Source organism: Gopherus flavomarginatus, chromosome 7 (assembly GCF_025201925.1).
Source record: "Gopherus flavomarginatus isolate rGopFla2 chromosome 7, rGopFla2.mat.asm, whole genome shotgun sequence".
Classification (NCBI taxonomy): Eukaryota; Metazoa; Chordata; order Testudines; family Testudinidae; genus Gopherus; species Gopherus flavomarginatus.
In genome coordinates this window covers 20601528-20626220 of record NC_066623.1, presented here as the reverse complement: position 1 = coordinate 20626220, position 24693 = coordinate 20601528, and the positions used below count along the sequence as shown (strand labels likewise).

At 46.6% G+C, this 24693-nt stretch overlaps 1 protein-coding gene across 4 annotated transcripts in view; it reads left to right on the top strand.

Moving 5' to 3' along the window:
* Window positions 1-24693, top strand: part of ERGIC1 (endoplasmic reticulum-golgi intermediate compartment 1) — a 108515-nt gene that overhangs the window by 46183 nt on the left and 37639 nt on the right. For 3 of the 4 annotated variants that reach the window (XM_050962785.1, XM_050962787.1, XM_050962784.1), the window contains 2 exons: window positions 9153-9225; window positions 16066-16194. In XM_050962785.1, coding sequence (XP_050818742.1) covers window positions 9153-9225; window positions 16066-16194 — 202 coding nt within the window. The remainder of the gene's footprint in view (window positions 1-9152; window positions 9226-16065; window positions 16195-24693) is intronic. The other variant, XM_050962786.1, reaches the window with a different exon arrangement.

Genomic DNA, 24693 nt, shown 5'->3' with positions numbered 1-24693 from the left:
AGCCAGACCCTGCGCGACTGTGAAGGGCTTTTGCTTTGCCCAAGCCTGTGTCTCCAAGGCTGAGGAGGACTGAGCTAGGAGAAGAGAGACAGGTACTTTGCCACAGGCAGGCTTCCTGTTTCTGATATACTTTCAAAAAAAAAACAAAACCCAAAAACCTTACTACTAGATTTTGCATCTTAAACAAGTTGCTTCTCAAATTCCTTCTTAGCCTGTCTTATTGTACTTTTACATTTTATCTTCCAGAGTTTGTGCATCTAGGATTTGACTTCCAAATTTTAAAGGATGCTTTTTTGCCTCTAATGGCCTTCGTTACTGTGCTGTTTAGCCAGAGTGGGATTCTTTTGGTCCTTTTATAGTCTTTTCAGATTTGAGGTACGCATTTACTCTGAGTCTTTGTCGTGGTCTTTTTAAATAGTCCCCATGCTGTTTGCAGGCATTTTACCTTTGTGGCAGCTCCATTTAATTTCCATCTAACAAGTGACCATATTTTTATGTCGTTCCTGCTTTTAGTGTTGGGTCTCTTCAATATTCTCTCCCTCACAAGAATGTTAAAGTTAATTATATGATGGTCACTATTACCGAGCAGTTCAGCTATAGTCACCTCTTGAGCCAAATCTTGTGCTCCACTTAAGACTAAATCAAGAATTGCCTTTCCCCTTGTGGGTTCCGGGACTAGCTGTTCCATGAAACAGTCATTATGGTATCTAAAAATTTTAACTTTCCATTATGTCCTGAGGTGACATTTACCCAATCAATATGAAGCCGTTGAAATCACCCATTATTGTTGTGTTTTATGCTCTTGTAGCCTCTTTAACATTCCTTAGCATTTTACAATCCTGTTATCAGTCAGGAGAGAGCTGGGATGGTGGGCTGGCAATAAAGATGGGATTCCTCTGGGATCAGAGATGGGGCTGTCAAGGTGAAGAGCGCCCAATATGACTTATTTTCTGCAATATTTTTGTTTATTTTTCACTTTGCCTATAACTAGGGTCCTACCAAATTCACACCATGAAAAATGTCATGGACCGTGAAATCTGGCCTCCCCCTGTGAAATCTGGCAGCAGCAGAGAAGTAAGGGTGACAATACTGCAATCCCCCTAAAATAACTTTGCCCCCCCTGCAACTCCCTTTTGGGTCAGGACTCCCAATTTGACAAATGCTGATCTTCCTCCTTGAAATCTAGTCTTTTGTGTGCTTTTATGCTATACTGTACAGATTTCACAGGGGAGACCAGCGTTTTTCAAGTTGGGATCTTCACCAAAAAGGGAGTTGCAGGGGGGTGACAAAGTTATTTTAGGGGGATTGCAGTATTGCCACCCTTACATTTCTGCTGCTGCCTTCAGATCTGAGTGGCCAGAGAGAGTGGTGGCTGCTGACCAAGGGCCCAGCTCTGAAGGCAGCAGCGCAGAAGTAAGGATGGCAATACCATACCCTGCCATCCTTCTGTGCTGCTGCTGGTGGCAGCTCTGCCTTCAGAGCTGGGCTCCCAGCCAGCAGCTGTGGCTTTCCAGCCACTCAGCTCTGGTGTCAGCACGGCCTCCAGAAGCACAGAAGTAAGGGTAGCAGTACTGCAATCTCCCCAATCTCCCCTACAATAACCTTGGCCACCCACCGCTTTTGGGTCAGGACCTCTACAATTACAACACCATGTAATTTCAGCTCTGAATACCTGAAATCATGAAATATACAATTTTAAAAATCCTATGACCATGAAATTGACCAAAATGGACCATGAATTTGGTAGGGCCCTACCTATAACAATCCACTCCCCACCCCATGTATCTGTGCATAGTTTTTGGCTGATGTAAATTTCTTGCCTTGGGCTTTTCTTCTTCCTTCCTCCTTTTCAGATTGACTGAGTAATGTAATTTCACACCATCATTATCACTGAGTGCTCTGCATAGAGCAGTAAATACAGATCTAGCTGATCCTGCCAAATTTGTAATTAGATGCCTAATGCGGCTTTCCTGTTCCGTTTCCCACTGACTCCCTTTGATCACGTAGTTGTGCCCCATTCACTCACCCTCTGAGTTTGGGTTAGTGGCTCTGCACTCATTGCTGATGCAAGTGATGTCATATCCCTCGGTGGCGACGGGCGCTGAATAGAACTGAGTCAGTAATAGTGAATCAAAAGAATGTGAAGTGAAGGGCTGTGTGAGCTGGGGAGACTCCTGACCAAAGATGGGATGAGACATTTTACCAAACATTTGGTGTCACTGAACCATTTTTTTTCAGAGGCTCCATGCCTCTCTGGCTCTCCCAAACATCTGAATTCCTCCAGCATTGACCCTGCTCTCCTGTAGTCATGGTGCAGCTGCTAAGATTATTCCGAATGTGCCAGCACAGTAGTTTGTATAGACACCCTCTCTCCCCAACAAGCACAGCCATAAGGTCTACATGAACCTGTTGATAAGTTTGGAGGCCCCTAAGATCTGTTGTATGTCAAGGCCCCAAAACTTACCTTCCATTTGGGAAGTGACAGTGCCACACCTCATCTTGATTCCATTTGGGAGCTTGTCCCGTAGTGCACTTGTCTCCGTGTCACCTGAAAAGGAGCTTTTAAAAAACTCTTTTAGAGCTGGGATAGTGTGCCCCTCTCTGATCTGTGACATTTCATTAGTGCAGTAAGTTTGTCATGGAAAACTTTGGAGGCCAGTGACCTTACTAAAATAATCAACTGACTCATTTCTCCTTGTACCTGGCTTATCAAGCCTCCCTTTCCCTTGACAGTTTCCTCTCTAACCACTTCACATCTCCTGCCTGCCACCCTCCCGTTGTGGAGGGGATTGGAAAGCGTACAGCAATCAGGTGGTCAACATGCAAAACCAGCTGGCACTTCTGTGTGTGGCGATCTCTGTATACAGCCTTCTCAATGGGTTGCCTGTCTGACTCAGCCTGTGACTCTCTTGATTGTAAAACCAGCATCTCTAAGCTTTGCAGGCTTTTTATGGAAGTCAGGAGTGAGACAAGTCAACTGCCCTACCTAGAGTATAATGTACCAGTTTGCAGCCTGTCAGGACAGCAGGATTTTGTGATAAATATTTTATGGGATTTGGGTTGTAATAATCGTATTTAGGGGATTATGTGTGTGCTGGATGATTAATTCCCCATAAAGAATTTTTACTAGGTCACTAGAATAAATGAAAGGACTATGATACTAGAATAGATAGAAATGTGGTTGCATCTCTGAACATCCTACTTGCTTGAAGTTCTAAAACAGTTTGTAGCAGCTGATTGCTTACACTCCTGCACGTCCCATGTAAATGCTGCCTAGGCACTGGTCCAGTGTTGCCTCTGGAAGGGAACTTGCATGGTGCTGAAGCTTTCTGGAATAGAAACGTGTTTGTCAGCCAGACTCCCACAGTCACTTTTGAGTTGTAAAATGCTGCTTCTCACTATGGCAGCTTACTGGAAGGTTTGGTGTCTCAGTGCTGCCTGCACTAGGGAATGTTGAACTGATCAGGTTCTGGGAGACAGAAGCATCCAGCATGGAAAGTGCTGAAGTCCATCCCTATCTTGATGGGAGTGTGCTAGCCCATATTGATACGATGGGCAGGGGCACGTTAAAACACAGGGGATGTTCAGGAGCCAGCTGATGGGTTTCTTTGGTGTCTGTCTACCTTTTGATTATTCTATGTGGACCAGGCACTTCTGGCAGTGGTGTAGAGGGAGGGTTTGACAACCTCCTCAGATATCTCCTTCCTCAAGCAGTCCATGAACAGTAAGTGGCTGCTGCTGTACTGCCCTGCAGCTTGCCTGTGCTTGCACTGACGTACTTTACAACATTCCCACTGACGAAAACGACCACAGTGCTGCTGTTGGTGACGCCTCCCTGAGTCCCACTGAGGAGAAGCCAGCACCCAGAGTCCATGAGTTTCCAATGACAGCTGATGTGGCTGTAGATGCCCTGAAGAGTACCAGTGTCATATGCTTAGCCATCACTACTTCAGCAGAGTCACAAGTGGAAAGCTGCTGCTGAGAGGCTGCTCTACCTGCTCTGAATGGAGTGACCTTGAAGTTGGAGTTGAAGTGCAGTGAGGACCTGCTGATTGCAATTAAGAGGGAGGAAGAAACGTTTAAAGCACCACCTCAGATACTGGGGCAGAGGTGGACAGGTTTGTTTGGGGTCTATAGTGCCAAAGCACTGGTTGCTCTTGTAGTGTTAGCCAAAGAGCTCTCATTCATTCAAATATTCCCTTCCAGAAACAGATAAGACAGTTGTTTCTCCTCCTCATCCATTTCCTTCTTTAAATAGAACCAGCTGCTCCGTGACATATGTTAGAAATCTCTGAGTAGCAGTAGGATGTAGCATTGAACAGCAGTCCCCTGATTCATGCACAGTGTTAATGCTTACTACTCTATCCCTGCTGTCTCACAAATAAGAGATAGGTCCTTGACAATGACTGGGAATCACACCTGTGCTCCTGCAGGGCAGTGCCAGTCACTAATCGCTAGAAACCCAATATTGGGGAGAGGTATAATCTGACACGCACAGCTTTGCAATCACAGGGGATTTAATGGGTACGGCATACAACAGAGGTGTCTGAGATTCACAATGCAATCATTCCTACCACAGGTAAAAACAAACATTAATATAAATCTAAACTTCATTAGAACTGGAGGAACTAGAGCAGTCCACTAAGATATGGTGAGATGAGGTCTGGAAAAACCTAAACACCCACTGCCTCCTTTATCAGTGCATAGAGTTTCTGGAGATGATTTGTATATAGTAGTTTCAGGCCCTCATATTGTACCTCAGTTAAAACCTCCTTCATTGAGTAGTCTTTTTACTTTCTATCCTCTAAACCAGTGAACAGTACATGTGCCACTCCATTAAGTCCCTGTGTCAACATTGTCTCCCTCCCTCTGTTGCAGTGTCTGTAGTGCTAGTGAACAGTCATTTCAGCAGACCTAAGTATCACTGTGACAAACTGGCCATGTTTGGGTATGTTGACTGCAGCAGCACATGCCTGGGCAGTCTGATAGCTGGTATCTGGATGGGCATGAGCTGCCTGACATCGTCATGGGGTCTGCAGTTCAGACAACAACTCTACCAATCCTATGATTTAACAGTCGGTGTGAATGCATAGCTTACATGTATGTGTTGTACACACTGGGTAATGTTCTACAGGCTGGAGTTTTAATACACATCATGAAATATCACTTATGACTCGCATGGCAACTGTGACTTGGCCCCTCCTTGCACTTCCTAGCAGTTTATATAATTGGACATATGCCTGCAGTTGGTGTATGCCATAATACAGACATGTATCTGTGTTCTCAGTCTGCATTCATTAATTAAACATTAATCTGCTTTTGCTTTGAATGTTGTCATTTTTTTTTTTAAAAAGAGGATGGAAAAAAGGGACTAGGGTGCATAGGTGGAGGTGCTTGTTGCATGTGATACATATAGAAGAGTTAGCTTGAAAAAGGCAGTGCTGAAAAGTTGCCTAGCAAGCATCCTGTCCTCCAGGTTAGAGCTGCTCAGGAATTTTTCTGACAGAGTTTTTTAGCTGAAAAATGACAATTTGTCTAAACCCAAACTTCTCATGAAGAAAGGATTAGTTTCAACTAATTCCTTGACTGAAAGCTTTTGGGAAAAAAGTTTTAGAAATAATCAAAAAATGTCTGTTTTGACATTTTTCTAAATGAAAGATTAGTTTTCTATTTTGAAACCAGTTTTGTTTTAAAAATTAAGCAAAGTAGGGTAAAAGAATAACCAAAACCTAAACATTTGGACCCGAACCAATTTTATTTTGCATTTTTGGTTTGTGAACATTTGAGGCTTTGACTTTTCATCTCAATTGAATATGGAAATTTAAAAAAAACAACTAAAACTTTTAGGGGAAAACAGTTTCTCACTCAGCTCTACTTAAGTTTTCTAGTCAGCCAATAGCAGTAGGTTTCAATGCTAATAATGCTTTTAAACTTTAATATATTTGGAGTTTTGTAGGCAGAGTTCTATGCAGGGCTTTGGAGCAGAGCGTGGAACTGGAGCGCGAAGCAGTAGGTTTTCTCTCGGAACTAGAGCGGAGCTGGAACGGAGCAATTCAAAAATTTGATTGCTCCAAATCACTGGTTCTATGACAACAGGTCAGAGCTGGTTCTTGACAGCTCTAGGGGAACAGTGCAGTATGCATTCTCCTGCAATTGAATTAACTGCTGTAATAAAGCAGCTAGCTTCTTTATCTGCCTCTAGACTTTTAACTACTATTCCAAGCATAACAAATGTGTGACCTAGGGAATCGCACATTCATGTAGAGGCAGATAGAGGATTCCCTTGTTAAATAACTGACTGAAGTAAATTGTGCAGGCCTTCATTATGGGAGTGTTCTGTGTGCTTGGTATTCTGCAAGTATGGAGGAACTTATGTTCTATGCCTGTAAGGCTTCTGTTATAAATTAGACAGACAATACAATACAGGTAAACAGGGTGTTCAGAGGAAGGTCCCATTTCCAAACAGCATGCGTGTGTGTAATTATATAGTAGCCCAAATGTTCAGAAGTGACTTAGTGATTTTTGGGTGTGCAACTTCAGCTGTGTGATTTTTCAGGAAGTGTTGAGCACTTGTCCTCTGAAAATCAGGCCCCTGCAAGGTAGCTCAGGCTGGGCACCCAAACTCACTAATTATGTTTAAAAACTTAGGCCAGTACTATTTACCTCTACTTTATTTGTTTAGTGCTGCAAATCTTCAGTGGAGGAGCAGGTTTGAAGGGAAGATTTGCGAGAGGACAGATGTTTGGTGTTTCTGGAAGGGGGAAGGTAAAATGTTCCAAAGATAATGGCACAGAAGAAGGTGTGAAGGTGGAAGTGAAAGATACTTACAAAAGAAGTGTTGCAGAGAGCATCTTAGGGTTTGAGTAAGAGGGAATGAGAGCAGAGAAAGATCCAGGCATGGTGTTGTGGAGGAGCTTTATAAGAAGACAAGAGTCTTGAATGGGATGTGGAAGAGAAGGGGAAGCCTGTGAAGGGAATTGAGGAAGAGAGTCATGTAAGTAGCGGGTGGCAGGTGATTTTACCAGTCTCTCATTGTGATTTCAGTGCAAAGGGTTTATCTGTTTAAAATTCTGACTGATGTGCTGTATGCAGTATGTGCAATAGAGACTTCCTGTGTGTACTGCCAAGGACTTGTGGCCCTATCACTGACCTGACCTCCCTGCTGTTTGGTTGCTTATGAATAAGAAGCATCCTGACCAACCAGTTTGTGCTGGTTCAGTTAGGTGTGAACAAAGGTCTCCCGGTACTTCTCCTAGGAATTTCCCTTGGTGCTCTAGGTAAAAGCTTCCTCTCCTAACACCCATTGTTGTGCACCAGGCCAGAGGCTTCCTGGGGTAGCAGTGGAATGTTGAATTCTTCTCCCTGCCAAAGGCACAGAGATGGAAGGAACTGTGTGTGCACATCTGTGAAGGTTTCCCTTGAAGTCTCTCCTCTCTTTCCCATCTTCCTACTATTCTCAGGCTTAGTTTTCCTTTCCTCTTTCTTTTTCCTGTTTAAAGAATGACCCATTTAATGGCTTTTGCCATCTCTGTTAGTCCTTCCGCCTGCTAGAGCGTGAGTGAGCTCTGAGATGACACGACTGAGGAAGGGGGAAGCAAGGCAGGAATTTGCCTTTCCACAGAGTTGTAGGGCTGATGGATTGGAAGGATGAGGCACAAAGCTTTGAGACATCTGGACTCCGTCTTGGTGTTTTGCCTCAACTATCTCCTCCTTCCTCTCCTTGCCTCCAAACTTCACCTCAGTCTTGAACAGCAATGGTGGTTACAGCCCCTTCCTTTGTCAGATAACCATTCTGGGAGTCTCCTGAGGGAATGGAAATGAAATTGAGGCTGTATCAGCCAACTGGAATAAAGTTGAGGGGAACAGTCACCCTACATGGTTCTCAGTCCTCTGTACTCAGCGGTTGTGTTTTTGGGGTGAGGTGGTCATTACCATGGAATGCTCAGTCATTGAGACGCTGGTAGGACTGATGGGTGGGATCCTACACCACGGAGTGTTACTCCCAGGGACTGAGGGAGTGTGAGCTGGGGTCATAATGCTCTCATTGTTCCTCTGTGATTACATGCCATTTCCTGAACTACTCCTTTGTGGTGATTCACTCTGGAGCCGGAATGTGGAGAATGTTTGTTTGTTTAATACAAATGTAAATCCCAGCCAGGTCCGGACCATGGTTGCCACATCACTGTGTCCCCTTTCCACTTCCCTACTACTCCCCAAGCACTTACAGGCTCTCTTACCCTCCTGAGTCTCTTTTTTCCTCCCATTCCCTCCCGTCCCCCCCACCCCTTTGAGTGAGTGGCTCTGTAACTATCACATGAGGCTGACTGCTTGCACAGTGTGCTGACCAGTGTCCTGGTAAGGAATAGTTAATAATACACAAGCTACAGAGGGAGGGTTGCTTTTTTTGGCTCCCCATGAGATATCTTCTGGACTGAATACACACTAGGTTAGGAGAGAAAATATACACCACTGGCCTGTTGAGAGACCTGCTGTCAGAGTCACTGTAGGCCTCTTGTTCTCTGGATTACTGGGAATCTTCCGTCATTGTAGAGTTGATGCACTGAGTGGTGTAGGGGTTCAGCTCATCTAATCTGTTATCTCCATCTCCCACAGTCTCAGACCATTGACTCGTCTGATCTATGAACCTGCCTTTGACAGTGACTTGATAGTGTGTAGTGCTATAACAGTGTGGGGAAAGGATGTTTCCTTCCAAACCCCATGCGGGAGATTCTCTTATCCTACTGTCATTGGCAAGTGCTTTGAAGAAGGCATGTAATGGAGCAGTCTTTCCAGAGGGAGGGTTGGCTGCCAGCAGTAGGGGCTGTAGGATGGAGAAAATGGGAGTCAAAGGTGGGGTAGGGGGTGGATATTACACCTAGGGCTGGAAGTTGCCCTCAGAATAGAGGCACTGATCAGGAATCTCCATTCTGATTCAGAGCTGAGATTCCAGACCATGCTTCCTACTGATGTCATCATATTCTGCCGACATAGCCTGAATTGATGCCCCTGAACAGGGTGGTAGCTCCCACCTATACCTAGGGGGCAGAGTAATAGGGGGTGGGGAAACCAGTGGCAAACCGGTGTGTGTATGAAAATCAAAATCTTGTGACAGTTTTTTAAACTAACCTTCTCCCAACACCTATCTCTTCCAGTTTCTGTCTGCTGCTGTCTCTTCATACTGTTTCTTTTCCTGTCTGAGCTCACCGGATTCATAGCTACTGAAATGTAAGTAAAAGCTATTGAAAGTTTGTTTTATAGGTTTTTTTTTTCAAGTGATTCTTCTTTGGGTAGTGTCCCGATGAGTGCTCTGCACCAAGCTGTGCATGTACCCAGGCACTCTTGATAGCAGATTTTCATTAGCAGTGTCCATCGGTCCATGCCTGCACGCTAGATGTCCTTGTGCTCTGGTATGAGGGCATATAGGGAGGGGCGCACCCACCACCACTCTAGCACCTTATCAACCACTTGTAGCTTGAGGTGGAGTGTCGCTGTGTTCATTACCTAGCCGTGCGGCTTGCAGTGCTTCTTGCTTATTTTTCCTTGTTCTCTAGTGTTTTTCTTTACTTACATTATTTTAATTATGTTTTCTGTTATTTAGCACAGTTTGTACTTTTTTTTGGGAGGTGGGGGTTCCCTTTCCCTTCTTTCTTTGCCCCATCTGGGCCTTTGTTTTTGTTTTTTTCCCTCAGGCCTCAAACTGCTGCCTTGAGTATGGGTTATGGCTAAGATCCTGGGCTTCAAACCCTGCAGAACTGCCATGGACATTCAAGCTGCCTCCACTTACATCCCCTCCAAATGTAAGAACTGCTCAACATTTAAGAGCAGATGTAAGAAATTGAAGGAGTACAAAACTCCTCTTGATGGAGACCTGCAGGGTTTGAGTCACTCTCTTGTACATTGGATCCACTGACCACCTCTGCTCTGGTAGTAAGCAAAGACTCTGGGGGTCCTACGGTACCATCCACACCCTCAAATTAAAAGGATCCTATTCTCCGGAGCGAGATAAGAGAAGGGGAAAGTCACCATTGATCTGGGCCTCTGGGGACTTTGTGTCCCAATGTGGGTACCACTGAGGCTCCCATTTCTTCCAGTACTGATCCCATGGCACCAGCGGAGAAGCTATGTACTGACAAGCCACCTGAAGCAGCACTGACATTGGCACCAGACTCAGTCCCTCCTAAACATAGGGACTCCTGAGCCTAGCCAAAATCGTCGTCATGTACCAATTGTACTTTGGTACCTATTCCAGTGTTACACAAGACACTCCTGAAGTTCCTATCCAGAGTCCTCACTGCCATCCAGCCTCCTATTCTGTGAGGACATTTGAACCCTGGAAGAGCCTGAATTGCTGCTGCTGACTGGTACTGAGAGAGACTTTCTACCAGAGAGCCTACTTATCCTCCATCTCTACAGCTTCAATGGCAACATGTCCTCTGGTACCGACACAGCCTCCACGCAAGCTCTTTGAGGGTACTGAGAGAGCTTTCCAGCCAGTACTGGCACATCCTCTGGTACCTCTTCACCATGTAACCACCCATGAAACTTCAATACCAGTGAAAGTTCAGGTCCCTCCCCAGGGCCCAGCACTAATTCGACCACTTGTATCGGCACCACTTGCCCCTCAGATGGACGTGGGGATGACACCTCATCTGACTCTGAGGCATCTATACAAAGTTCTTCTACTTTCCGATCTCCCTTCCTTGAGGCTCACCGTGAGGAGGAAATTCTCAGCAGGAGATACATCCAGAGACCCTTGCAATGACAACTCTGGGTTTCTTCCTGTGGGCCCTGTGTGGTAACCAGTTCTGCAGGGTTCCATCTTGTAAAAAGGCACAGCAGAAGCAACAACAGATGGCCTTGAGCCTTGCCCCACAGGCACATCTCCCAGAGAAGCAAGAGCCAGCTCCTCTGGAGAGGAGAAAGAAAAACAACCTCCTCACCGGACAAGGCTGTCATGCCTCCTTCACCATCTTATCTTGATGATATCAAGGCCTTTCAAGAACCTATGAACCGTGTGGCAGATGTTTTACCAGGAGATATGGGAGCCCCAACATTCCTTCTTTGACAGCCTTCCTTTGTCTCCTTGGGGCAAGTCTGCCTTGCCCATCAATGATGCTCTGCTGGCCCCAGCCCAGCAAACTCCTGCCTACATGCAAATGGGCCAACAAAATATATTCCACCCAGAGGCTCGGAGTACTTTTTCTCCCACCCAATATCCAACTCTCTAGTTGTTGAGGCCATTGACCAACAAAACAGGCAACATGGGTTCCATTGAACACTATCGCACAAAGAGCCAAAATGTCTACACCTTCTGAGCCGCCAGAGCTATTTCTTGGACTCTTTGAGGTTAGTAGCAGTCAGTTACCAAGCCGTGATGGCAAAATGTGATTTTACATACTATTTTAAGTTCTCACTTTTTATTGAACACTTGCTTCGGGACCAGAGAGAACAATTTCAGGCCCTCATTACAGGAGGCTAGACAGGTGCCAAGCATCTCTCCAGGCCTTGCTCAGTGCTGCCGACACAGCTGAATGTTCCATGGCTGTGACAGTAGTCATGTTCCAAGCCTCCTGACAGCAGTCCTCTGGCCTCTCCTGGGAGATATAAATACAATTTTGGACATTCCTTTCAAGGGCCCAAGTTGTTTAGTGACACCACAGATGAGTCTCTTCATTCTCTGAAAGATTACCAGGTGACACTATTTTAAAATAATAATAATAATAATAATTAATAGGTAATAGCTCCATTATTATTATTATTATTATTATCTTCTCATAGAACTGGAAGGGACCCCAAAACATCATCATCAAGTCCAGCCCCCTGCCTTCACTAGCAGGACCAAGAACTGATTTTTCCCTAGATCCCTCAGTGGCTCCCTCAAGGATTGAACTCACAACCCTGGGTTTAGCAGGCCAATGCCCAAACCACCAAGCTATCCCTCCCTCCACTACAATTCTTGGGCATGTATACATCTGAAACGAAGAGAAAATACAGCAGATTGCCAATAGCTAAATTATCTTGTCCAGTCCACTACCAGCCCACGAGACTGGCTAAGAACCCCCTAGAAGAATCCCAGATTCACTAAGAAAATGCCCTCCATAGCCATCACCTCCTAGTCAGTGACATCCTCAAAACATCTGTTTTGACCCACAGGTTGAGGACAAACTGTCTCCCATCCAGATCCTGTGCTGCACTCCTCCATCTTTATGGGGATCAACTTTCCCATTTTCTACCTCCCTGGGAGCTTGTCACCTCAGACAAACCTTGGGGGTGATTTCTACAGGTAGTGCCATCCAGTTCAGCTCTTTACTGCCCTCCCACCTGTCCCCATCCCTCTTCAAGAACCTTTTCATGAGGATCTCTTGGGACTGGAGGTATCGGGCTTCCTAACACTGGACCTGATCAAACCTGTAAAAGCAGCAAAGAATCCTGTGGCATCTTATAGACTAACAGACGTTTTGGAGCATGAGCTTTCGTGGGTGAATACCCACTTCGTCAGATGCATGTGACGAAGTGGGTATTCACTCACGAAAGCTCATGCTCCAAAACGTCTGTTAGTCTATAAGGTGCCACAGGATTCTTTGCTGCTTTTACAGATCCAGGCTAACACGGCTATCCCTCTGATACCTGATCAAACCTGTTCCACTGAACTTCATTGGAGAAGGGTTCTATTCTCGGTGTCCGGGGCCCTATGAAAAATGGAGGATAGAGACCAATTGTGGACTTTGGGACTCTGAACACCTTCATCCATGCTCAGCAGTTCAGAATGGCAATCCTACTGCAATAACTCACTCTCTGGATCTGCAAGATTGGTTTATCTTCTCAACCTTCAGGACACTTAATGTCATGCATCCCTCACCTGGACAATACATACATTTTGTGGTAGGCAGAGACCACTACCTGTATTGCATCATACTCTTCAGCCTTTCCACTGTCCCAAGGGTCTTTACCAAGGTCCTATTGGCTGTCACAGGCTATCTTTACTAGATGGGAATAATTGTCTTTCCCTACTTGGAGGTTTGGCACCTGAAAGGTTGCTTATTTCTCAAGGCACAGACAGCAACCAGCAAAGCCCTGCCTCTGTTCTACTTAGTGAGCCTCTGCCTTAACGCAGAAGAGTCTACCCTCACAGCCACTCAATACATAAACTTCATTGGAGCCATTCTGTATTCCTCCACCACCGCCAGAGCATACTTGCCGAAGGACAGATTTGCCACAATGTCCAACCTTGTTTCAACAGCATAACAGAACCTGCAAACCCTAGCAAGGGCTTGCCAACAGCTTCTGGGCTACATGGTATCCTGTATGTTTGACACCCTTAGCAAGACTACGTCTTGGTATCTTCAAGCCTGGCTGCGAATGTCCATGCCCCCAACAAGCACAGTCTATCCAGATGAGTGTCTAACATGGACAGTCCTCAATTGATGGAAGGACCCACAAAAGATATGCATGGGAGTTGCATTCCTACAGCTTCCTCCCATGAGGATCATCACCACAGACCCCTCCCTGGTAGGTTGGAGTGCGCATTCCCAGAACCTCACAGCTTAGGGCAAGTGGACCTCTGAGGAGGTGATGCTGCATATCAATATACTAGACCTCAGAGTGATTCATTACTCTTGCCAGCACATCCTACCCCACATTAGAGGCCAAGATTTCATTCCTCTTCATAGCCATCACCTCAGCTAGGAGAGTATGAGAACTTGGAGCCTTGATGTCTGGTCCACCATACACAGTGTTCTATTGTGATAAGGTGACACTATGTCCACATCCTCATTATATAATTCTCCTGAATCAGGAGATTCACCTACTAGTGTTTTATCCCAAGCCTTGCTCTTCAAGAGAAGGAACAAGCTTCCATGCACTACATGTGAAAAGAGTTCTTGCCTTTTACCTTGACAGGACTAGATCCTTTAGGTGTTCCACTAGACTCTTCGTCTCCATTGCAGAAGAAATTAAAGGGTGTCCTACCTCCACCCAAAGACTGTCTAAATAGGTTTCAGGATGTGACTTGTCCTGTTACGAAGCCTTGGGGGTTCATCCCCCTCCAAGAGTTATTGCTTACTCCACCAGGGCTAAATCCACCTCTGTAGCCATCCTGAAAAATATACCTATCTTGGATGTTTGCAGGGCAGCCACCTGGTCTTTGCCACACATATATTACTATGTGCATTACGCTGTCATGCTCGGTTACAGAGCTGATGTGGCTTTTGGCAATGCTGTTCTATGATCTGTACTGAATCCACCTCCTTGGCACCCTCTTCTATAATTGAGGTACTGCTTGGGAGTCTCCTGACATGGAACACCCATAGCGACACTACTCGAAGGAGGAGAGGTTACTTACTTTTTACAGTAACTGGATTTCTTCGAGATGTGTGTCCCTGTGGGTGTTCCACTACCTCTCTTCCTTCCTCTCTGCCTCAGAATCTCTCACTAGACTTTTGTGGTTGAGAAGGAACTGGAGTGGCAGCAAGTCTGCCCTTCCCTACACACCCTGGTACTGGAGCATTAGGATGTCTAGGGTGCACTTGCAGACCCGCGGGTAGTGCTGACAAAAATCTCAGCTCTAGAGTGCCTGGGCATGCATGCAACTGGATGTGGAGCACGTAGGGGGACACATCTCGAAGTTATTGTACAAGTTAAGTAACCTCTCCTTCTTTGACCAAATCATCCCTCTGTAACCTTGGTGTTGTGTGTCTAATTCCACTACAGTAGTCCAGTTCATTGTTTAACAGTGTTTGGAATCCTGCTAGTTCCAACAAAATTCTCAAGCATTCACTCATCTTTTTCATTTAATGGTGTATCTTAGGAAAACTTTCATTCCTTTGAGGGAAAGCTGCTTCTTTCCTGTCCAGTCCTTTCTTTCCAGCAACATACTGGATTTCATGTCGAGTGTGATGGTTATGTTAGTCAGACTGTAGTTTGTACACAAACCCAACCCTTTTCAAAGTATCTCATGACTAGTCAAAGGGTAGTATGAATGTTAAACAAGGCAGATATCCTGCAGTTGCAGAGCCTTCTCTTTCCTGCAGTAAGAGTTCCCTTGGCTTTGCTGCAGCTTGTTTCCTGTAACCCCAGCCTAGTGCAGTGAACTTGTTTTACACACTTTTGACTAAAGGTGAGTGGTGTTCAACCCATCAAAATGTAATGATGTTATGGTGCTTAGTGGTTAAAGCAGGGGCATATGAGCTGTGACTCCAGGTTTCATTCCCAGCTCTGCTCATGACTGCGTGACCTCAGGCAAGATACTACTTCTTCACATTTCCCCATCTGTAAAATGGGCATAATGCTTTGTCCGTCTTCTTACAACACTCTGAGACTGACCTTTTGAAAGAGATGAATGATGTATGTGCAAATGGTCATTAGTAAATGTTAATGCTGAAAGCTTTTCTGTTCAGCTGAAATAGAGCTGGGGTCCTATCTCTGATACTCAGAGACATGCTCTACTCATGGCATAGTTGTTAAAATCTCCCCTTACCTCTTGTCCCTGCCACAAACTTTACTCAGAAATATGGTTGACGGTGTGTCTGTGACCTCTCAAAAACATGCGCTGAATAAAACGAGAACAATTTCTTTTAAATTAGCACGAATACCAAGGGTTTTAATTCCTGAGTTACTGCTTCCTGTTTCACCTGAAATTCCCTTCCTGTCCTCATTTTTCTGCTATCCTAAAATAAACTTTATTTAGCAACATTTGACATAGTTAAAATACATTCTATGTTCCAGGAATCATTTACTATCATCCTGTTAATATTACATATGATCTCACCAGGATACAGAACTTCCATCAGAGGCAATGCTTAGAAGATAGACCAGATAACAAGAGCAACCTAATCTGCCACTGGGGTGGAGGATATGTGTTTCCCCCAGGCTGTATGAGTCTGATTAGCCACCTCTTGACTTTAAAAAGTGTGTCAGGCTTCGTTGTGTGGCTGTTAGATAACTACCTCTTCCAGTGTTTACTACCTTGGCACAAGCATGTACTCTCCCTGAAAACCTTAACCTTGGGTGATCAGAAATAGTAGTGAAATCTAGGTTGTAACTTGTTTTAATGTGTCTCCCTGGTAGAGTTGCCAGGTGTCTGTTTTTTGACCAGAATGCCCGGTCGAAAAGGGACCCTGTTAAAAGTCGTCGGGATGAGGAGGGGGCCTGCAGCTGCGCTCTCTGTGGAGCTCAGGGCGGTGTTAGCCCCAGCAGGTAGGAGGTGGATCCCAGCAGAGGGACTGGGAGAGACATTTGGCTGCAGGCTGGGGCTGGCAGGGTTAACACCGGGCAGCAGCCTCCTCGGTGGCTGGGGGCTCCCTGTGGAGCAGGCATTGTGGCCTTTAGGAAGTGCCTTCAGCCCCTCCCTATCCCGCCTGCTGGAGAGAGTAGCAGGCCTGGCTCCCCAGGGATGGCATGCAGCCGTTGGCAGGGGAGGGGGCCTGGGGCTGCCTGCCCCAGGCCCCACAGCCCGCTCCCCAGAAGCTGCTGTGCCTGGCTTGTTTCGGGACCACGTGGCCAGCAGGTAAGGGGCTGTGGCTGGTCAGTCTCCTCCCAGGGATGAATGGACTGCGTGGATGCATGGGGCTAAAATTGGGCTCCTCTCCCCGGGAATGGGTCCGAGCAGAGTCGAGCAACAGCTGGATGCAGAGGCCCCGGGCAGCAGCTGGATGCAGAGGCCCCAGCCAGCGACCGGGCAGTGGACACATGCAGGAGAGGGGGGTCACTGCAAGTGGCGGGGGGAGGAGAAGGGGGCTTGCAGCAGTGCTGTCCCTAGAACTGCTGCGATTTGGGCTATGCTGGGGGAGCAGCGAGCCAAGGGCAGCAGTGGGGTGTGTGCGTCAATTGTGGGGAGTTCTCCCACCACGCCCCACATTCCAGAGAACAGGAAGAACTTTTTGTCATCGGTGTGCTGGCCTAGCCATATGTCCAGGATTTATGGCAGATAGAGCAACCTCTGAGGCCCAGGAAATGCCAGGGCAGCGCTGATGCAGCTGCTGTTTAAGGGGACCCCTGACATCAGTGCCTTCCAGAGCCCCCACAAACCATACCAGCTGGAGTCGCCCAGAGCCCACACCCCAAGCCCCCTCCCACACTCCAATCCCCTGCCCCAGCTCAGAGCCCCCTCACACACGCAAACTCTCTGCTGGAGCCTGCACCCTGTGCCCAAATTCCTTCCTGGAGTCCAAAACCCCACACACACTCCAAACCCCTTGGCCCCAGCCCAGAGCCCACTCCTGCACCCTAAACTCCTCATCCCTGGCCCCACCGCAGAGCCCGCACCCCAAGCTGAAGCCCTCACCCCCCCCACACCCCAACCTGGAGCCCACTCCCACACTCTGAACCCCTTGGCCCCAGCTCAGAGCACTCTCTCTCTTGCACCCTGAACCCCTCATTCCCGGCCCCACCCCAGAACCTGCACCCCCAGCTGGAATTTCACCTTTCCACACACACCCCAACCCCCTGCTCCAGCCTAGTGAAAGTGAGCAAGGGTGGGGAGAGCGAGCGATGGACGAGGGGGGGATGGAGTGAATGGGGCCTCGGGCAGGGGGCGTGGCAAGAGTGCTTGGTTTTCTGCAATTAGAGAGGTGGCAACCCTACTCCCTGGCCTACTTCGTAGATGATGTTTTCTGTTTCCCTTTCCCTCTCTCTTCAGTTAATAATTCATTGTTCTATAAAATGCTCAGGAACACCTGATCTCAGAGCCCGGTCTTTGGGGTTACCGTAATTTAAAACAAAATTTAAACAGGTAGAAAGGGCAGAACTACATCCAGTAACACATTACTTCTCTTCCCCTGGGTTATCCTGAGTCGTGTCTGGTTTGATTTTTAAAATGTAAATTTCAAGGAGCGTAAACAACTCTTCTTTCCTGACCTTAGCCAATTTAATTGAGCAATTTTTTGTGTGTGATTATGGGTGAGGGAGGTAGAGAGGGAGAGATTTGTTTCCTGGCTTAAGAGCTCCTTCAGAGTGACAAGAACTAAAGTCTCTTTGAGCTCTTGTCAAACTGATGTAGATCCTGGCATTGTCGGCCTGATGATGTGTCTTCTCAAAGACACTTCAGGTGCCGTGATCTCTTGAAAGCCCATCTGACAGAATACAAGACTGTCTTTTCAAAGTCTGTGATAGATGGTGACTCCAGTGGGGTGGCAAAGAATGGGGAAGCAAAAGGGGGAATTGTTCTGGGAGTAGGTGTTTGTGAGAAATAATGCAGTAAAATCGGGATCAGAACATGATGGGAGAGGGTGAGATGACCAAAGTAATTGCAGGGAGCTGATTCCCTGTGGACCACCAGCATGGGATTCTGAGAATACGAAAATCCACTTCTGCTCGTTATGGTGTCAACAGGATCTCTTACTGGTAGTGACTGGGACACTGTATTTGTGAAGAATTTCCCTCTCCATCTAGGGAAATGACAGGATATCAGGCAACAAGATACTTCCATGTTCATAAATTCTGGTGAACTGGGCATTTTTGTTTTACTTATTACTCTCCCTTCTGGGAAACCCAGTATATTGCAGGTGTTAATAACACTAAGAGTATATTTACACTACAAAATTAGGTAGATTTTATAGAAGACGATTTTTAGAAATCGATGTTATACAGTTGATTGTGTACGTCCACACTAAGTGCATTAAGTCCGCAGAGTGCATCCTCACTACCGTGGTGTTAAAGTTAGACTCGGGACTCACAGTTTGTCAGACCACTCTGTTTTATTAGCACAGCGCTCTGCTAATAACATCCAGATAATGTGAGCACCATGCAAGACACAAACTATCTTATTTATACAGATAAAAGGGCGAGAACTTAACAAGATAACAAAGGCCATGTCTACATCTAAAATTTTGCAGCGCTGGTTGTTACAGCTGTATTAGTACAGCTGTATAGGGCCAGCGCTGCAGAGTGGCCACACTTACAGCAACCAGCGCTGCAAGTGGTGTTAGATGTGGCCACACTGCAGCGCTGTTGGGCGGCTTCAAGGGAGGTTCGGGGAACGCGAGAGCAAACCACGGGGAAGCTGGTCTCCTTTCCCGGTTTGCTCTCTCGTTCCCCGAACCCCCGAGCAAGCAGGTCTCCTTCCCTGCGGTTTGCAGGGTGGTTCAGCGAACGCGAGAGCAAACCGGGAAAGGAGACCAGCTTCGCCGCGGTTTGCTCTCGCGTTCCTCGAACAAGCAGGTCTCCTTCCCTGCGGTTTGCAGGGTGGTTCGGCGAACGCGAGAGCAAACCGGGAAAGGAGACCAGCTTCGCCGCGGTTTGCTCTCGCGTTCCCCGAACAAGCAGGTCTCCTTCCCTGCGGTTCGCAGGGTGGTTCGGGGAACGCGAGAGCAAACCGCGGCGAAGCTGGTCTCCTTCCCCGGTTTGCTCTCGCGTTCCCGGAACCCCCCTGCAAACCGCAGGGAAGGAGACCTGCTTGCTCGGGGTTCGGGGAACGCGAGAGCAAACCGGGGAAGGAGACCAGCTTCGCCGCGGTTTGCTCTCGCGTTCCCCGAACCCCCCTGCAAACCGCAGGGAAGGAGACCTGCTTGCTCGGGGTTCGGGGAACGCGAGAGCAAACCGGGGAAGGAGACCAGCTTGATTACCAGAGGCTTCCTCAGGTACGCTGGGATACCTGCTTATTCCACAGAGGTCAAGAAAAGCGCTGGTAAGTGTCTATACTTGATTACCAGCGCTGGATCACCAGCGCTGGATCCTCTCCACCCGAGACAAAACGGGAGTACGGCCAGCGCTGCAAACAGGGAGTTGCAGCGCTGGTGGTGCCCTGCAGATGTGTACACCTCCTAAGTTGCAGCGCTGTAACTCCCTCACCAGCGCTGCAACTTTCTGATGTAGACAAGCCCAAAGGAAGCAGAATCTGATAAGTTTACCTGGGCTAGGCATGCATATCTTATTTCCTTGCTTACTATTACCGATCTTCTGCTAATGTTTCGCCATTAGTACCATTGTTTATGCCTAATGTTTCTTTTCCTGGCACCTGTATTTGAACATTTATTTCTGCTTAAAGGTACATACAACATTTCTTTAATCCATTCTTATTTTTACAATATAATTCATTCTTCTTTCACAGTGGCTAGCATCGACCTACAGACTGGTGCACTGTGGTGCATTCTGGGTTAAGCTCCCAATGCCTGATGGAGCAAAAACATTGTCGTGGGTGATTTTACATGTTGTCAGTCGCCCCTCCCTCCGTGAAAGCAACGGCAGGCAATTTTTTAGCACGTTTTTTCCTGCGTTACCTGTGCAGACGACGTAGCATGCAAGCAAGCATGGACCCTGCTAAGCTCACCATCACCGCCGCTGTTGCGAGCTGGAGGCTTCTGCCTCAAGCTGCTCTCCCAGCCAGCAGCACTGCACAGTCGCACCTACCCTAGTCTACCCCTTGCTCCTGTGGCTCATGAAACCTGGACAGTAGTAAGGAGCAGTTCAGCTATAGGCTGAGCAAGCGCAGAATGGTGGTAGAATGTGCCTTTGGACGTTTAAAAGCTCACTGGCACTGTTGGTCAGACCTCAGCGCAACCAGCATTCCCATTGTTATTGCTGCTTGCTGTGCGCTCCATGATATCTGTGAGAGTAAGGGGGAGATGTTTATGGCGGGGTGGGAGGTTGAGGCAAATCGCCTGGCATCTGATTTTGAGCAGCCAGACACCAGGGCTATTAGAAGAGCACGGCAAGGTGCACTGTGCATCAGAGAGGCTTTGAAAACCAGTTTCATGATTGGACAGGCTTCGGTGTGAGGAAGGAAGGACAAGGCCACATTGCTTATTGCTTGTCCACATTGCTGCTTGTAGCCACACTAAAAATCAAACTGTTTGAATGACAGCCTTCTGTTGCTTGCGCCATCCTTTGGAGTGGAGTGGCTGGGTGCTCGGAGCCTCCCCCCCCGTGTTCTTGGGTGTCTGGGTGAGGAGACTATGGAACATGGGGAGGAGGGTAGGCGTTTATACAGTGGATGCAGTGGGGGTCTGTGCTCTTGTTGGCTTTCCTGCAGCTCCAACAGACGCTTCATCATGTCTGTTTGCTCTCCCATTAGCCTCAGCATCGCGTCCTGCCTCTGCTCTTCGCGCTCACTTAATTCTTTCCTGGCCTCTGCCACTGAATGCCTCCATGCATTAAGCTGTGCCCTATCAGTGCGGGAGGACTGCATGCGCTTGGAAAACATGTCATTGCGGGTTCCTTTTTTTTTTTTTTTTGCCTTCTAATCTGCGATAGCCTCAGGGATGGAGACGATAGGGGGAGTGTAGAAACATTCTACGCTCTACGATTCTGGGGGGACTGGATGGTCACCTGTGCTGCTGAGTTCGCCATGCTGACCAAACAGGAAATGAAATTCAGAAGTTCCCAGGGCTTTTCCTGTATACCTGGCTAGTGCATTGGAGTTCAAAGTGCTGTCCAGAGTGGTCACAATGGAGCACTCTGGGATAGCTCCCGGAGGCCAATATCATCGATTTTGTGTCCACGTTACCCCAAATTCGACCCAGCAAGGTAGATTTTAGCGCTACTCCCCTCATCGAGGAGGAATACAGAAGTCGATTTTAAGATCCCTTTGGTCAATGGAATGGAGTTGGTTGTGTGGACGCATTCATTTTTAAATTGACCTAACGTGGCTAAATTTGACCTAACCTTGTAGTGTAGACCAGGGCTCAGTTTCTTCGCTTCCCTGTGAAACCTGAGACTAATGTTACAATTTGAGGCGGCATAGTTTAGTGTTTTGGAGTATGGGCCTAGGAGCACAGAACTCCTGGGTCCTAGTTCCAGCTCTGTGTGGTCCTTGAGCATTTATTGGGTGAGGTTACATATCGCTCATCTCCCTCTCTGTGTGTCACCGTCTGTGAAATGGCCATGAGGATACCGAGATACCTCTCCGGGATGTTGTGAGGTTTGATTAACTCACTGTCAAGTGCTTTGAAGATGTAAAGTATTATTTAACTGCAAATTAATTTTCAACCAGCTTTTGTTACCTTGCAGGCTTCTGTTGTCTTTTTTTAATAAGGAAATCTCCTACAACAAATCTCTTTTCCTGCTTGAAATTTCGTAGTGGCAGCTAGTTTATAATATTGACTGGTGTGTGCAGATGTATCAGCTGAGTTTATGAGCTTACCCTCTTTGCTTGTATCAACTGTATTGTGAGACTCTGCATCAGTCTGTCTTCTCTTGTGCAATAAAGTAACTCGTATTAAAGCCTTTCCGTAAGTGAGGTTACATGGAAATATCTGCACTGTATGGATAGCTGAGAGAAATCCAAAGCCTTTGGCCGTGTGCCGCCTTAGCCAGAGGCATGCCAGTATCCTCCTATTAGCAAATACCTGATCATGTATGATTGCTTACCTAATGTCCCCCTACTGCAGAGTGGCTATGTGCAGTATGTGTGCACATGGGTGTAGGCAAGAAGACAACCTGTGCGAGATGCTGTCTGTGTACTACTCCCCTCAATGCCTGGGTTAGACTACCCCATTCATGGATCTCCTTCTGCCTTCTTGTTGCTGTAACAACTAAAACTTCTTATATGCTCTTTAAATTTCCACTGCCATCTGAAGTCTGATGTCAATAACTCTCTTCCCCCATTGAAAGGTCAATATCTTTGACCCTGCCCATTGATTTCGCTTGCATGCTCTGTATAGCAACAGACTGATCTGGGAAATTAAAGAAATTGCACCTTCAACTCTAGCATGGCTGTGAGACCAGTAACCACTAGGTATGCTGGAGATTTTGTGGCCTTTTCTTTTCCCAAACCTGCTAGATAGTCTTAGTGGCTAGCTCTCTGCACAGCCATATGGAAGATTCAGGTTTAATTCCTGGCTGAGGTTACATATACTGCAGAAATAGAATGCCTAAGCCATAGTGAGAGAGGGCAGCACCTTACATTATTCAACTGCAATACCTCTTGCCAGCTGGGGGAAGCAGAGATTAGCTCAAAAGGGGCTTCCTGATGAGAATGGTGGTGACCTGAAGTCTTTGTGAATAATAAGGCACAAGAAATTAAGAGAGCTCCATGGCTCTGCAGAGAAGGATAAATAAAGAAAAGAAGGTCAGTGTCTCATATTTGAGCTTTTACTAAGTTGTCAGTCACAAACGCATATCCTGTCCCACTGAGAAAATGACTCAAACAGTTAGGAAAATAAAGTTGTAAGTGCTGAATGCCTCTGGTATTTCCTGGGCAGGATCGATTGCAGGCTGAGGACCTCCAGGAGTTGCTCATCATAATTTTAACAGCCTTCCTAGCTCATCTCACTGTTACATCATAAATTAAGAGCATAGAAATAATCTGTCCCTTTTTTTAATTAACCCAGATCTAGTTCTAGATGGTTGTTATTATTATTATTACAATATTCTAACTGGTGAGATAAGTCATATATCATGTGACCTAATTAATACTCTGTAGAAGTGATTCATAGACTCTAGGACTGGAAGGGACCTCGAGAGGTCATAGAGTCTAGTCCCCTGCCTTCATGGCAGGACCAAATACTTTCTAGACCATCCCTGATAAACATTTATCTAACCTACTCTTAAATATCTCCAGATATGGAGATTCCACAACTTCCCTAGGCAGTTTATTCCAGTGTTTAACTACCCTGACAGTTAGGAACTTTTTCCTAATGTCCAACCTAAATCTCCCTTGCTGCAGTTTAAGCCCATTGCTTCTTGCTCTATCATTAGAGGCTAAGGTGAGCAAGTTTTCTCCCTCCTCCTGATGACACCCTTTTAGATACCTGAAAACTGCTATCATGTCCCCTCTCAGTCTTCTCTTTTCCAAACTAAATAAACCCAATTCTTTCAGCCTTCCTTCCTAGGTCATGTTCTCAAGACCTTTAATCATTCTTGTTGCTCTTCTCTGGACCCTCTCCAATTTCTCCACATCTTGCTTGAAATGCGGTGCCCAGAACTGGACACAATACTCCAGTTGAGGCCTAACCAGCGCAGAGTAGAGCAGTGTTAAGAAATGTTTCCAAGTATTTCACAATTAGAGGGAATGAGGTAATTAACCCAGTTGATCTGCCAGTAATTGGCAGCTGTGCAGTGGAAGTGTGGCCTTGATTCCATTACGAATATGACAAATGTGTGAATATGGCAAATCAATTATTGTTGACCAAATAACTTGCGTTAAGAGCACCAGGATGGAGTTAGTTATATAATTCTGAAGTAACTGGCTAGGTTTTAGTGACTTTCTGTCAAATGAAAGCTTGTGGCCCACTGTGAGGCAACTACTTGGATAAAGTACCTACAGTAAAATAATTACCTTCACATAAAATATGAGTAGTCAGCAACCAAATCTGTCATTCTCTCCAGGGCTTGAGTCTTACCACTGGGACACCTGTTCTCCCTCTCCCTCTCCCCATATAAAAGATCCTGCACATGTCTGATGGGACAATTCAACATTTTACAGTGCTCACATACATCTACTGTTGGTCACTAAGGGCTTGTCTACATGGCAAGTTATTGCACCACAAGCCGGGATGTAAATCTGCGGTGTCCCAGATTGCCACACTATAATGTTCTGAGTGGACAATGCTGCAGCACAGTGAAAGGTCCCAGAGAATAGCTTAACATACTACCCCTTGAAAGCATAGCATGTTAAACTGCACTCCTGGATTTTGCACTGTAGCAGTATCCATGTGGGATGTTGCAAGCTGATGCAGTGTAGATTCATACCCGGGTTTGTCACACAGTAACTTGCTGTGTAGCCCAAACTGTACAAAGGGAGCAAGGAGGCTAGAGCTC